Source organism: Ammospiza caudacuta, chromosome 6, assembly GCF_027887145.1.
Source record: "Ammospiza caudacuta isolate bAmmCau1 chromosome 6, bAmmCau1.pri, whole genome shotgun sequence".
Lineage (NCBI taxonomy): Eukaryota > Metazoa > Chordata > Aves > Passeriformes > Passerellidae > Ammospiza > Ammospiza caudacuta.
In genome coordinates this window covers 27,338,879-27,352,991 of record NC_080598.1, presented here as the reverse complement: position 1 = coordinate 27,352,991, position 14,113 = coordinate 27,338,879, and the positions used below count along the sequence as shown (strand labels likewise).

General features: G+C 46.7%; 2 protein-coding genes across 6 annotated transcripts in view; both read right to left on the bottom strand.

Moving 5' to 3' along the window:
• The window catches only part of CKAP5 (cytoskeleton associated protein 5), a 54,139-nt gene extending 48,446 nt beyond the window's left edge, over positions 1–5,693 (bottom strand). For all 4 annotated transcript variants that reach the window (XM_058807926.1, XM_058807923.1, XM_058807924.1 and 1 more), the window contains exon 1: positions 5,656–5,693. The gene's annotated coding sequence lies outside the window, so the exon portion shown is untranslated. The remainder of the gene's footprint in view (positions 1–5,655) is intronic.
• Positions 5,694–7,337: 1,644 nt separating this feature from the next.
• Positions 7,338–14,113, bottom strand: part of LRP4 (LDL receptor related protein 4) — an 84,477-nt gene continuing 77,701 nt past the window's right edge. For both annotated transcript variants that reach the window (XM_058807905.1, XM_058807907.1), the window contains exons 35-38: positions 13,759–13,826; positions 13,060–13,147; positions 12,392–12,533; positions 7,338–10,656 (exon numbers count right to left, since the gene is read on the bottom strand). In XM_058807905.1, coding sequence (XP_058663888.1) covers positions 10,321–10,656; positions 12,392–12,533; positions 13,060–13,147; positions 13,759–13,826 — 634 coding nt within the window. In that variant the 3' untranslated portion in view covers positions 7,338–10,320. The remainder of the gene's footprint in view (positions 10,657–12,391; positions 12,534–13,059; positions 13,148–13,758; positions 13,827–14,113) is intronic.

Genomic DNA, 14,113 nt, shown 5'->3' with positions numbered 1-14,113 from the left:
CAAAAGCGAGCATTCCCAAACAAATATACATACATTTGGAAAACAAATGGATCAACACATTAAAAGATGGTGAGAAAGTATGAAAATATCCAAAGTTTGGATTCACCATGAACTACTCTGAACAGCTCTTACTCAACTTCTAAATAAATGCTTTTCCTGCTACAATTTGCAGAGCTGAATCGCATTAACATCATAGCTTATAGTATGGGGTACAGCTAAGGAAAAGTCTTTCCATCATTAACATTCTAAAATGTGATTTCTTTTGAAGCATACATTCATCATCTATCACTGTATTTTATTGTGAAGTGTCAGCTTCCAGCCTGTTTTCTACAGAAGATGTACAATGGCAAACTAGGAAGCCATTTAATGCTAAACAAAACCAGATGTTTATTGATACTGATTGTCTACCTCTCCCTACTCACTTTCACATATTGAATATTACAGTTGCACAAGAACACCATCAAATATTTTCATATTTTGAGAGGTCCTCAAAAGCATTACTCAAGAGTAAGTTCAGAGAAATCAAGACAGGTATTTTTAAAGGAAAAAATCTGTTTGAAATGTTCCTATACAATAGGACATAAATTTGGAGTGCATATAATTGGATGTCACATTTCAGATAAAACTATACTTCTTGGCAGGCAGATCTCTGGTAGTACAGCCACAGTTTTCTCAGCAGAAGGAATTGTTTGGTCTTTTTGTTTAATGGCAGTTTTGGGTCCATTTGCTCTTTGGCTCTGAAAGGACAAAGTTTCACTTTCTTAGAAGTTTAGTCACACGCGGTTTTTTTTTTTATTTGCCAGTCAAACCTTCCCCTTAGACACAACATAAAGTGGCTCTGAAAAAATGGTGAAGACCCAAGAAATCATAATACAGTAGGCAATAAAAATTTAATAGAATTTTAAAGGCTGGCATTTTCAGTTGACAGATGAATTATAAGTTGCAAGATACAAAGACTCCCAATGAGAAATTAGAAAGACCTCAGAATAACAAAAAGAAAAAGGAGAAATGTACGCTAAATTGCATTAAAGAGCAAACAGCATTAAATTCTCTCTTGCCTGCTTTAATTTGCATGCCCTAACTCACCACAGTGAAATTTTAATAGCACAAATGACAAGTTACTGGTAAGATATACAAATACTTAATTTTTCTGGAAAAACACATTTTAATACATGGCCTCTGAAAATAACCAGGGCCATTCTTTTCCATTCATATAAAACAGAGACAATGCAAAATAAACTGACCTTGTGTTTGTTACAGCTAAGACCAAAAGCAATTTGTAACTGCATGGGTAAACCTGGAGTGAAGCCAGTCTTAGGGAGGAGAGAAGGGCAAAAGGGAAAAGGGCAACACACGGGCAAGTGCATAGGCATGTACTGACATAATTCTAAGGGTGGACAGTTGGGAGTGAAAGATGTCAGTGGGACTGTGCTTGTAAGCTGCAAAGGCCCCCACCCCTCAAGAGGTTTTACGGAGCTCAGGCATGAAAAGGCCCATGTGATTTTCTTTAAAAGGACGGCCGGAACTGCTGATGAAGGAAGGCTCCCCCGGAGACATCACTAGCTCCCTCCTTCTCCAAGGGAAGCTCCCTCCAGCACGGCTTCCTTCTGCAACTAGCGGCGCCCCCGCCATCCCCAGCACCTTCCAGAAGAACACCCCCTCCACGTCTGCCCGCAGCCCCCGAGGCGTCCCCGCAGCCCGGCGGCGTTTCCCACTCCGCGGGCGTGTGGCCGCAGGCCGCGGCCGGGCACGGCGAGCAGGCCGCCCGCCCGGCATTGTCTGTGCCCGCCGCCCCCGCCCCACGGCCGGGCCCTGGCAGCGCCGCCGCGCACCGCCCGCGGCTCGGCCGGGCCTGGCCGGACACTCACCCTGACAGCTCCGGGCCGGCTCCCGGCAGCAGCGGGCGGGAACCGCGGGCGGGCCGGGACGAGCCCCTCCCCGCCGCGGGCGGGGCTCGGGGCGCCGCGGCCGCACCTGGGCGGGAGCCGGCCCGCGCCGGGGCCAGACAAAGGCGGGCAGGGCAGGGCAGGGGAGCGGCGGCCCCGCCGCGCTGACCCCGCAGCAGCCCCGGGCACATCGCGCTCCCTTCACGCCGCCGCCGAGCCGCCCCCGCGGGGCCGGGCGAGAGGCAGCAGGCGCTGCTCGGCCCTGCCGGCGGCCGCGGTGCCGCCTCTCGGCAAAGAAGGGGCCGCCGGGCCGGCGACCAGCGAGCAGCTTGGCCCGCCAGGCCTGCTGGCCTCATGAGTCATACCCCGAACGCCCATGCCCGTCAGAACAATTACTGCTCTAACAGAGGGAGCTGCGGTCATAACCCAGCATGCAGCAGACATTATCCCAGGCCACCAATCATCCAGCAATCCCTAACTGAAGGAGGGAGCGGTTCTGAAACCCGACAGCAGGAACAAGGCCAGCCGTGGGGAAGGAGAAACAGTGCCTTCAAAGGAGGTACGAACGAAGAGCCTGGCACCATACCATCCCCGCATTTCATGCTGCTGCAAGATGTGTAATGACAGCGCTCTGGTGGAGCTGATTCATCAGCAATCTCTCTAACCCATCGTCTGACATTTTGAGATGCCTTTTCTATAGCGACAATAGCAACTGAAGAAGCTGGTATGGTGGTAACTGGGTGTCACTTGCTTCCTCCTCAGAAGAGCATCAAGCCATGTGATGTAAGGCTGTATTTCTCCGGCCATCTTTCTAGCTAGCTGAATAAAGATGCCTTTTCCAGGCACCGCTAGCACCAGCCATGCTTCCCACTGAATTGCCCAAGTAACTTTTCCTACCACCTCACTCTACCCCTGCAGCAGAACGGCACAAACACGCACAGCAGCTTCTGCTTTTCAACATCTGACATTGGCAGCAACCGAGCTGTCAGAGACAACTCCAGACAATGTACAAGTGCTCAGGTCAAGAGACACTTTATTCAAACAAGCCAGAGCAACACTGCCCGGTGCAAGGCAATAGTTAGTTTAAACAAAAGGGTACAAGGCTTTTCAATGTCACTTCAGAACTCCACCCATATAACATGAACCACTGGGAACAGTCTACAACAAAGCATCAGCAAAGCTACACCATATTAGTCTTGGACTATGTTGTCTTGAACCAACCATTCTGCTACAGATGCAAATGGCTTTAATGCCATCCTATTACGGCAGACTTGACAAACCACTTACATTAAATAGTTTACAAACAAATTAGCAATACAAGTTTATATATTTCTTTTATAAACCATATAAGGACAGCTGCTGGTAATGGGAAACAGAGGAGAGGTAGGAATGGGAAAAAAGAGAACCAGATGAACACTGACCCTGACTTTGAAAACCTTAATTAAAGGTTTGCAAGCACTTACATCTTTCAAGTGTCCTTCCAGTCACGCATCCTTCACAACAAAATCCTCCAAATTAGATAATTAAGATAGTTATTTCTACTCCACAAAATATTCAGAGCAGTTTCTAATTGGATGTACTGTTTAAGATGTGCTTTAGTCATATATAAGAAGAGGCAAACAGAAGTGCTGCATTTGCAGATGACAACTGGGTAGCAAAAAAAACCCCAAAACGATTGACTGAAGAAGCATACAACATGCTAAGTGCTTTTCTGCTGTATATTTATCACCAAACACACTGAGTGAAACCATTTATAACATTACACTGAAATTCAGGTTTCCTGCATCGACTATTAAATAGGAACAAGATCTTCCCATTTTAGCAGACTTTGGTATGAGAGCACAGACCCACCGTGGCAAACTAAGTTTTCAGAGGCAGAGGCCCAGCTTACATAACTGACCCATACAAGGGGAAGGACCAGAGCCAGCATGAAAGTTAAGTCTGACAAAATACAAGTCCTATGTGTACAAGAACCAGGAATCATGTTCCATCACCATGCATTCCCTTTTTCACATTACAACACCAAGGGAGGAACCTTCCATCAATATAGATCTAAAGCAGTCTGAATAACCCCCATACTTCTAAAATTCAAATTTCTTTTTGTGAAGTTGTCACATAATTTCTCCTATAGCAGGTCACCTAATTAACGTACCCAACTTTGTGTTTTTGAGAATTTCAATACATCTGCAACCATTTGTTCAGAAACAGTCTGTTGTACCTGAAGGCCATTTGCCAGCGATTCTGCTTTGATATATCACTCTCCCAATGTTGCTTATAAGGCTTAGCCCTACCACAATTCTTGAAGTAGGAAAAAAACCAAACGGTGAATCAGAAAGTTCAATATGAAGGGAAGCTACCAAAACAGCGAAGTTTAAAGAAAGGCCAAGCCTGAGGCAAGAAAACCAAACCAAATTCTAAATTTTGTACAAACAACTGATCTGATGTTAGACACTAGAGTCAAAACTATACAGGCAATTTGCACTCAATCATTCTACTTTCTGAGGTGAACCTTTCTCAAAGTTTTAATAACAGACTTTTGTGAGTACACCTTTAGAATATGCCAATATTCAAGACTCTATGGATTCTGAACTTAGCAGCTTTACAGTTTCAAACTACTAGATTCACTGAAAGCCTACAGCAACACTTCAGTTGATACAAGAGTAATACATTAGGAAGGGCTCCCATTGCTGGTAGCTCAACATCCCGACAACTACTCATCCCCTTCTCACCTGTACAAGGCAACTTGAACTGCACTGCAGTTCAGCAGTAAATCAAACACTAAAATCAGCAAAAAGTAAAAACTGCAGAATAACCAGATAGATCACACACAGCAAACACAAATCAGTTAGAAAACTGTAGCACATATGATTTTTAATTTTTTTTTTATTCTTAGAACAGAATTCTGATTTGCTTAAGGCACACAGAGGTGTCATTCCTCAGTCTGTCTTCCAACCCAAAACTTCTAGATTCAGGAGAAAAATACTCTGCACAACAACCTGAAAAGTACTGTCTTTGGAAGAATCACAGGACTACCTGTTTCAGAAACAAAATCAAATGAAATGCAGGAAAAGTGTGCGTGCAGAAGCATGGGACACACACTTCTATCCAGCTCTTCTTCGCATATACTAGAGAGGATTCAACAGGAAGCACCTCCTGGAGGGGCTCTGGCAATCTTAACACTCGCACCCAACAACAGAGCTGCAGAAATAAAAGATGAGCTCACGCCAGTTGTAGTTCTAGAACTACAATTACCCCAGAGAACGCTTTGCTAAGGACATTCTAGAGGGGGAACCGATCCTGCACGCAGCCTCAGGGACAGAAGTGCCCCGTTCCCCCGGCGGCTCCCAGGCCCACCATCCCGGCCGCCTCCCACGGAGGGCGCCCAGCAGCAGCCCCAGGCCCACAACGGACGGAGGCGGCCGAGCCTGCGGCTCCCAGCGGCCCCATCGCCCCCCGGCTGGCGGGCGGCTGAGCGAGCTGCACCTCCGCGGCGCGGCGCGGTACAGGCCGCGGCCTCTCTCTGCTACCAGCCGCAATCCTCACGCCGCCGGGCTCTGCGGACGGATGCCGCCGCAGCCCGCGGGCCCGGGCCATCCCCGCGGGGAGATGTCGCACCGCTGGGACTACGCCTCCACACGGTTCCCGGGAGAAACGGGGAGGCTCGGGCCTGGCGGCGGAGGCAGGCCTAGCCACCCTCCCACGGGCGCGGAGAGCCGACGGCGAAGGGGCCGCAGCTCACCGGGGCAGGGACAAGGCCGGCGGGTCTCACCTGGGCCCGGCGGGTCGGGCCGGCGACGGTCCGGCGGCTGCTCGGCGGGGTTTGAAATCGCCAGCACCGCCCGCACCTCCCAGTGTCCGCCGCGCCCATTGGCCGCTGCCGGCCCCGCCCGCGCTCGCGCCCGCGCCTCTCATTGGCCCGTTTGAATCCGGCAGCCGCAGCGCGTGCTCTCCGCGCGCTCCCGAACCAGCGGCGGGGCCATCGGGAGCGCGCACCGCCGCGGGCCGCTCCAGCGGCACCGCGCGCCCCCCGCTCGGCTGCTACCGAGACGCGCCCGTCCGCCCTCTCGGCCGCCGCCGTGTCCCCATGGGGGATGCAGGAGGGGGCCGCCGGGCCCTCTACGGCCGGAGCAGCGCCTGGCGAGAGGCGCAGGTCCTAAGGCAGCCGGCTCAGACCGCGGGACCCGCCGGCAAAGGGCTAAAGCATGTCGCAGCTGATGGATTCGGCTCTAGAGAAGATCCTGTTACAGAGCAATGGGCCCTGTCTTTATGGTCAGTGAGTTTGTAAAGCAGCAACTCAAGAAACGACTGAGAGGGGACCTCACCAATGTCTGTCAGTATCTGAAGAGGTGTCAGAAGGCTCTGCTCCGTGGTGCCCAGCAATAAGACAAGAGGAAACGGGCAGAAACTGATGCACAGAAAATTCCACAGGAATAGGAGGAACTTCTTTACTGTGTGGCTGACCGTGCACTGGGAAAGGGCCCAGAGAAGTTGTGGAGTCTCCCTCACTAGAGATCACAGCATTTGTCTGGACACTGTCCTGTGCCATGTGCTCTGGAGTGACCCTGCTTGATCAGGGAGGTTGGCTCAGGTGACCCACAGTGTCCTCTCCACCCCGACCCATTCTGTGAACTGGTTTTGGAGCACAGTGTGTTTTCTCTCGTTTGATCCTTCACTTCAGCTTTAAAAATTGAAGGAAATTTTTTATGGGTAATCAGAATCGAAGACAAGGGATGCCAGAATGCCATGCACACAACTGCAATTAATCTTACACTGCCCTCTCCCCACCGTGCCATGTGAGCACCATCAGTTTTTTGGAAGAGAGGCAATTTTTTCATGACCTGATTGAAATGGCTTCTACACAGTGCTTCAATTGTGAAATGAGCAGAAATACAGTTGTTTTAAATGTTTTAGGTAGTTCTTTCATCAGAAAGGGACAGAATGTGTTACAAGACTAGCATCAGTACTGTAGTGTCAGTTATTAATGGATGTTTCATTCATTACTCAGCCTTTGGCACTATTTAAACTCTTGGTTATAAATAAAAGCCAACAGAAGCTTAAACAAAACCCCCTGCAGAAAGAAAAACCAGCTCTTCTTCAGAACTTTATTTTCCGCTCGGCAGAGGCTTGAGAACTCTACAGTCCTAATATGAACAGCCCCTTCTGCTGTTCCCATGTTAAAGAGGGGGTGAAAATGCAAGGTGGGGCAGAGTGAGAGGTATTATGTGTGTGAAAGAATCTGCAGAAGTGACTGTAGATATTGGGCCCTTGATTCAAAATCAAAGGGGTACAGTGTGTGCTACAATCAGGTTTCTACGAACCCAAATCTCTTCCTGTCTTCTTGCTCCTCTCAAATAAAGCAAAGTTGAGGTCCTGTCTGACAGGTTTGGGAGTTCCTCATTCAAAGGAGAGTCCAAAGAACATGCATGATTCACAACCAAAAGCCAGGCAGAGTGGTTAAGAAAAGCTAAATTTATATTAAATTATCATCAACCCCTAAAATATTGAACACAGTGGTTAAATAACTCCAGAAAATCCAATGTCTCCAGTGAGTAACGTTAAAACCATTACACAGGAACACGCGGAAATCACTGACGTTAGCTCAGGACAGACAGGAGAGAGGTTTGCTTTTTACATAGTAAATCAGTGCTCAAGAGATCATCCTCCAGTAGCCTTTCTACATTCTTAACATCCTAAGTGCAACGAGGGTCTTCTCTTCCCCGGAATGGGAACCATGATGCATCCCCAAGGCAGCATCTCACTGGGGCTGTCTCTAGAAAAAAGACACGAATTTCTGCCCACCTCTCTGGTAGAGGAGGCTGTGTGACATTTTATTGTTCCTTTTCACCATAATCATTTGAGGAAGGGAGCAGAGAGCAGTCATGAAAGGTTGTTAGGCTGGAGTGTGCAGGGTCTCTCCTAAGAAGCAGCAGAGAACATTGATCAAGGTGGAGTTCACAAACACCATGAGTTGTTGAGAAGACTGACTGTGTTCTTCCCTTCCCTTCCACACCTGTGACTTGGACAGCAGTTACTTTGACAGGCTGACTTAATCTTAAGAACAGGTCTGGGCAGATGTTTCCCTTCACCCCTGTCCCACCTCAGGATTTTGGTGCATGGTCATATAAGCTACTGGGAGAAAAAAAAAACAACCCATTCCAAAACCCAAAGAAACCCTGAGGTCCTACAGGTCAGAGCCTTCCTTCCCCATGTCCCCACTCCCAGCCCTGATGCCCCTGTCCCTATACATGGTTTCTGCTCATGATTTGATTCTTCTGCTTATGCTTGAGTCCTCTGGTGTTGTCCCTGCGTGAAGTGGCTTAGATGGGCAGCGTCCGTGTCAGTGATATGCACTCCTTTCTCAGAGACCAGTCAAGTCCACACCTCAATCCAAAAGTGCCTCTGCCCAACAAAATCAATGCTTCCAAGGCTGGAGTCAAACAAATAAATAATTAAATAAAAATCTAATTAAAAAAAAAATCCCTCTGGGAGTAGGGAAGAGTCCCACATTACACAGGGAAATCCAAGCCTTAGCTCCAGTTCATTTTCCACAGGAATATACACCAGTCAGCCCAATGGTGCAGTTAGGGACAGAGTCTCAAGCCACCTAGCCAGGTCGAAGCTGCAATCTTCCCCTATCTACAAAGCTACCTCTACTGTGAAAAGTACAGGCAAACTATTGGCAACTGTGGTGTTTTTCAGGGGTAGCAGGACTGTTAGCATATAAACAAGGTTCAAGCAGAGTAGGATGATTCTTCTTTTTAATCAGCTGAAAAAAATATTGCATGGGAGTTGTACCCTCCCCCTACCTCTGAACCATACCCCAGTGTATGTTTTGTTCTCTTTACACCATGGATGGGAATGTACTTGACCTCTTCCCATGTGATAAAAGAGGTTACAAAGTTTGCAGTGAGAAATTCTTCACTGGGAAGTTCTGCTTCCAAGGATCTGGCTTAATGCTTAATATTTTACCATATGATTTGAGGGGTTAATATAAATTTTGTTTTTGGAAAAGTGTCAAGCAATATTTTCTCTTTTTTCTTTTTGAACAAACAGATGACAAGAGAGTATGAAGAGGTGGCAATAGTCCTTGGGAGCATGCAAGACCCAGCTCCAAATGCTGCTGGCTTTTGGCTGCAAGGGTAGGATGACATTCCCTAAAGGGTAAGAGTCTTGGAGGCGAGAGAACTGAAGCTCATGCAGCTGATGGGAAAAATTATTTGGCAATGAGAGCTATTTAGTGGAAACAGAAGAATTTAAAGTGCAATTCTGTCTGATAAACAACTACTTAGAATGGCCTTTGCAGCTCCCTGATTACTGTCTCCCATTCTAGGTCAAATGGGCTCAGCCTAGTAATAAAGCAGTTCCCAACCGTCAGCACTGAGCATTCCCCTGGGAAAGACTTGACCTAGGAATTATCTCTTTTCCCTTATTATGGTAATCAAGGGTCCTAAAGGCCAAAATAATTGGGACCTTACAGAATTGGAACTAGTGGGGACCTAGCAAATTTTCTTTTTCATTTTTTATGTATCAGTTATGCAAAGATCAGTAAAATTTAGGTCTTGCTGAGACCCATTTCCCCCCATTAGCCCTGTAGAGCTAAGTAAAATACCAATTTCTTCTTGTCTCAAGTCCAGCACTCAGACTCCAGTACCCACAGGAACAGTTCTGAAAGGGGCATTTGCTGACTCTTGTTTTTCCAGAGTAGAAACATGTTTTAATGGGAAAGGGGAGAACAGGAGCAGTGTCCACTGCCAGCAACAGACACAGTGCTCCCATCTGAGCATTCCTTAAAGTTTTTAGTAGCAGATATGAAAGTAAGCAGTGATGCTCTCATGAAGTGAGTCTCGGCAGCTGTGGTTATCTCCTCTTTATGCCTTTACAAGGTGACCTGATGCTGTATCAGTGTCCTCTTGAGCCCCAAAGTATATCCCATCTATAAAAGACCTCTCTCATGTCAGAGACCCCTCAACACAAAGCCTCAAAGAGTGCTGCTAGTGCTGGAATAACTAGGGGTACTTCTGTGACCAGGAGCCAGCAATGAGACAGCTCTGCTCTCTTCATGGGCATTGACCGTGAGCTGGATGGCACAGGACTTGCAGGTTGCCAGGGAACAGACACTGAACCAGATTCAGGCCAGACGAGTCACTGCAAAAGTTAATGCGGCAACTTCCAGGAAAAGGGAACATATAAATAAACCACAGACAGTGAAAATGAGTCAAAAGGGTTTCTGGGTTCCAACCAACCCACCCATCCTCCTTCTCCAGACACAACAACACAGCTGCCCAGGTGCCATGCTGAAAGGCAGTCTCAGTCTCAGGCCCCTTGCAAGAGAGGCTGTTCTCTGTGCCCCTCCTCGCCAGGCAGGCAGAGTCTGTCTTTTCTGTGCAGAGCAGAGGGTAGGGCGGGTATGACTGTTCCCAAAGTCATGTGTACTTTAGACCTCACTCTCTGTGGAGGGCTTGCGTTGGTGTTTCCAGCCTGTGTCTGGGAGTGAGCCCCGCCGCTCAGGAGTGGCTGCTGCTGTGTTAACACTGCTGCATTCAGACTGTTCTTCCTGTAGCAGCTGCTCCGTTTCGGTGTCATCCAGTGACCCAGAACTAGCCTGGATAGAGACTGTATCTGTCTTCATGCAGACATGGTCCCGGAGGATCCCTCCGCGGGAGCTCCGAATCTGCTTCAGGTCATCCCATTCAGAATCGTCACTGGACAAAAGGCATATTCCCTCCACAATCTTGATCTTCTCCTTAGTGTAGCTGTGGTCAGGACCAGTCTAGGGAGAAGACAGATGAATGAAAAAAATACGTCTATGGAAAACTATGGCAAAGAGCAATGCAGAGCTGGAATAACGACAGGGAAGCAGACAAAGAGCTGGACCTCCATGTAAACAGCCACTGGCTTTAACTGCCACAATGACAGAACCCATTTTAAGCTTCCTTTAGTTCTTTACCACCCCCAGATGAGTCCTCCCTGCAAGGGCTCTCATTCCAAACTCCCTGATTCTTCAGTTGTGGAAGCAGAATGAGGATGAGGCTGCTCTTCTCATTCAACTGTACATATTCCCTGACAGAAGAAAGTAAGAACACTGAACCTAAAAAGGAAGGAAAAAAACCCCACCAAACAAAATGGGAAGCAGAAACAGACAGAAAAGCTCATGGTAAAAGTAGACAGGAGATCAGTTCAAGGTTTGCAAATCTTTACATCTGAGTCATTCTAGATTCACCTCTCATAGCTGGAATACCACTGTTGAGTCCAAGTCTCACAGCAGCAGAGGGGAAGGAGATTATAGGGAATCAACAAAAATTATCAGAGGCAAAAGGGACCACACTGAGATTAAAATAGTGAAATCTAACTTGGCTCACTGTGAAATAAGGAGCACTTGATCTATCCCTGAGGAGAAAGTGGGGAAATATACATCTGAGTATATCAAGGAGCATCAGAATTAAGGGAAAATGGAAAGCATTTAGATTCCCAGATAAATAATCCTGGCTTATCCTTAATAGATAAAGCTAAAATGGCTTGAAGATTTGGGGAATCTATTGGATAGTACCTTTGAAAAACAGTAAGGGAGAACTTTCCCCTGTGTAAGTCTGTGATCCCTGCCAGAGGAACCAAGTAATCTAACAGATAATCACAAACTGTCCTAACAGAAGCTGCCTGTTCAAAATATCAGTGAGTATGAGTAGCCAAAGCCCAGACCAAACAATCTGCCACAGAAAATTACTTGCATGTTCCTGACAGACAGTAGAGCTAGTTTAAGGACATAAAAGCAGGGGAGGAAACCAAGAAAGAGCAATTAGTACAGACAGCGCTTGAGCCACACAACAGAGCTTGAGTGAGGGAGGCAGGATCAAACACACAGAGCAGTGATACCTGACGTGAGGATGTGGACGGAAATCAGAACAGGGAAGATGAGAAGCTATCTGAGTGATAAGAAAGCTTCTGAGGAGAAAAGAGATGAGAAACTAAGTGCTGCAAGATATCATATTAAACTCTCTCCATCATGTGGCACAAAGTACGGACCTCTGAAGGGCCTTTAAAATGCTCTATTTAATAAGGGCTCTATTTTTTTCCCCTATCCCACCCTTTTCAGGCTGTGCACAGCCAGGAGCCATTTTCTTGTTACCAAATCCCTTCTGGCTGCCTGGTTCCCCTGGTGATTGTCCAAAGCAACCTTGGTGCAAGTCACTAACCAGGACCTGTATCCAAGGAAGATAATTTCAATTGGCTCATGCACTTTCGAGGGCCAGCACTCAATGCAAATGAAATACAAGACACTGTGGGAGTGGGTAAGAAGCAGAGAACTAAAGACAGGTCAAATTCACTACAGCTCACTAGTGAAGAAGTGTTGCTGGCTGATGTCCATAGCAGTCTGAGCAATACACTGAAGCTGTCCTTCTGTGTCCTATAGGTAAATGCTCACAAGTTGCAATCCTTCCACCTAGTGAGGCCTGTGATACTCAACAGCAGCTTGGGCTGGGCTTCCATGTCTTAGCAGCAGTTCTTACCTCCTTCTTGTAGCACAGCTGGTTGTACATGGTTGGTTTGGGAATGGATTCAATCTTCACCTCCTGGGTAGATGTCCGATATGAAGGATTACTGTAGGTTAGGTTCCCCAAGCCAGGGTCCGTAAACTTGGACTTATTATGCCTAGAGGGAGAGAGCTGTCAGAAAAGTCACAGGAACCCACTGCCAGGATCCAAAGTTCCTGAGTGCTCAGCAAGTGAATGGCTTCAGCCATCTCCACTGTCCTCCAAAGAGAGAATTCTGGCTTCACCTGGCTCTTCAGCTATGAGTCCATTTACTAGCTAGCAGTACAGCAAGGCACTGCCATGTAATCACAAAAGCTATCATGGCAGTAACTGGTGAAGTTATCTGTCAGAAAGCACATGAGCTCATACATTTACTGAGATATGAATTATCTCACATTCCTGTCCATAACTCATAAGCTCTCTGCAGAAAATTCAGCCAATAAGGTTTCAAATAGTAGAACTGCATTGCAAACACTTTAGAGGCACAGGACTAAAACCTTGCAAATAAAATCATCAAGCACTCCTTCCAATGAAGGAAAAAAGGACTGTAAATGAAAATAAAGAAAGATTTAGTGCTTTCAGAGACTTTCTTCTACAATGCAAGAGTTTACAATTGGGCAGAAGAGGAAAAAAAGATCACTTACCTGTATATAATTAAAGCAGCGATAAGCAGCAAAATAAACAAGATGCTGAGAAGACCTCCAATAATGTAGCTGACATGCAGTCCTTCTCCTGAAAGTGAATATCAAGGGTAATTTATGTACTTTTATATTTCACTGGATAATACTGACCTTGGTGTAATGCCTGATGCTGGGGCTTTACCCATACAGAAGTATGTAAACTAAAACATCAGCACATTAATGTTTAGCAAAGGGTTTTCTTTGGCTTCATATGAAACAAACATATGGTCAACTTTCCTCCCACCCAGGCCCCAGCAAATCAATAAGTGTCAAGATCTTTGTAATGGGGTTGTAATGGAGGAGTTACATGACAGGTTACTTGCTGACAGGTTACTCCTGCATTGGGAAGCAATTACTACAGTCAACCACCTTCAACTAAACACAAAGGGGACAGTGAAATAGAGTACTATTAATGGGAAGAGCCCAGTGGATGAGGTATAGGATGAAAGAAAACAGATCAATTCTTCAGACCAAGGAGTCACTTGGAAAAGTCCCTATCTAGGTTAATGAATGTCTACAGAGGCATTTTGCTCTACTCAGAGGGCATTGGAGTAATTTAAGTCTGAATTTCAGAAATTTCAGTTTCAGACCTATGGACTGGAATGCCTGAGCACATCTGGAGGAACAACTCTGGTGGAGAAGAGTTAAAGAAAAGCAACTCACCCATGGTGGCCAACACCGCCTCGTTGGCACGAGTACACAAGCCTTGCCTGGCATCTTTGTCAGAGCAGCTGAATGACAAAAGGACAGTTATTTACTAGAAGTAGAATCGACAGTAACAAAGGTCTCAAAAAACAGGATGGAATGGGCTAGCACCTTCCCTTTCCAGTTAAAAAACACAGGTCTTCCTTTTTCTTTCTCAGTATTCTGCATCCAGAGAAGAGACAACTATACATACAGGTGGTGTGCACGGATATATCAATTATTGGTTAGCAGTATCTTTATATCCAATTCATTCTAGATTTGCCTCTCAGGTACACAGATGTACTCATATCTTCCAGGAAACAAATTTCAGCAT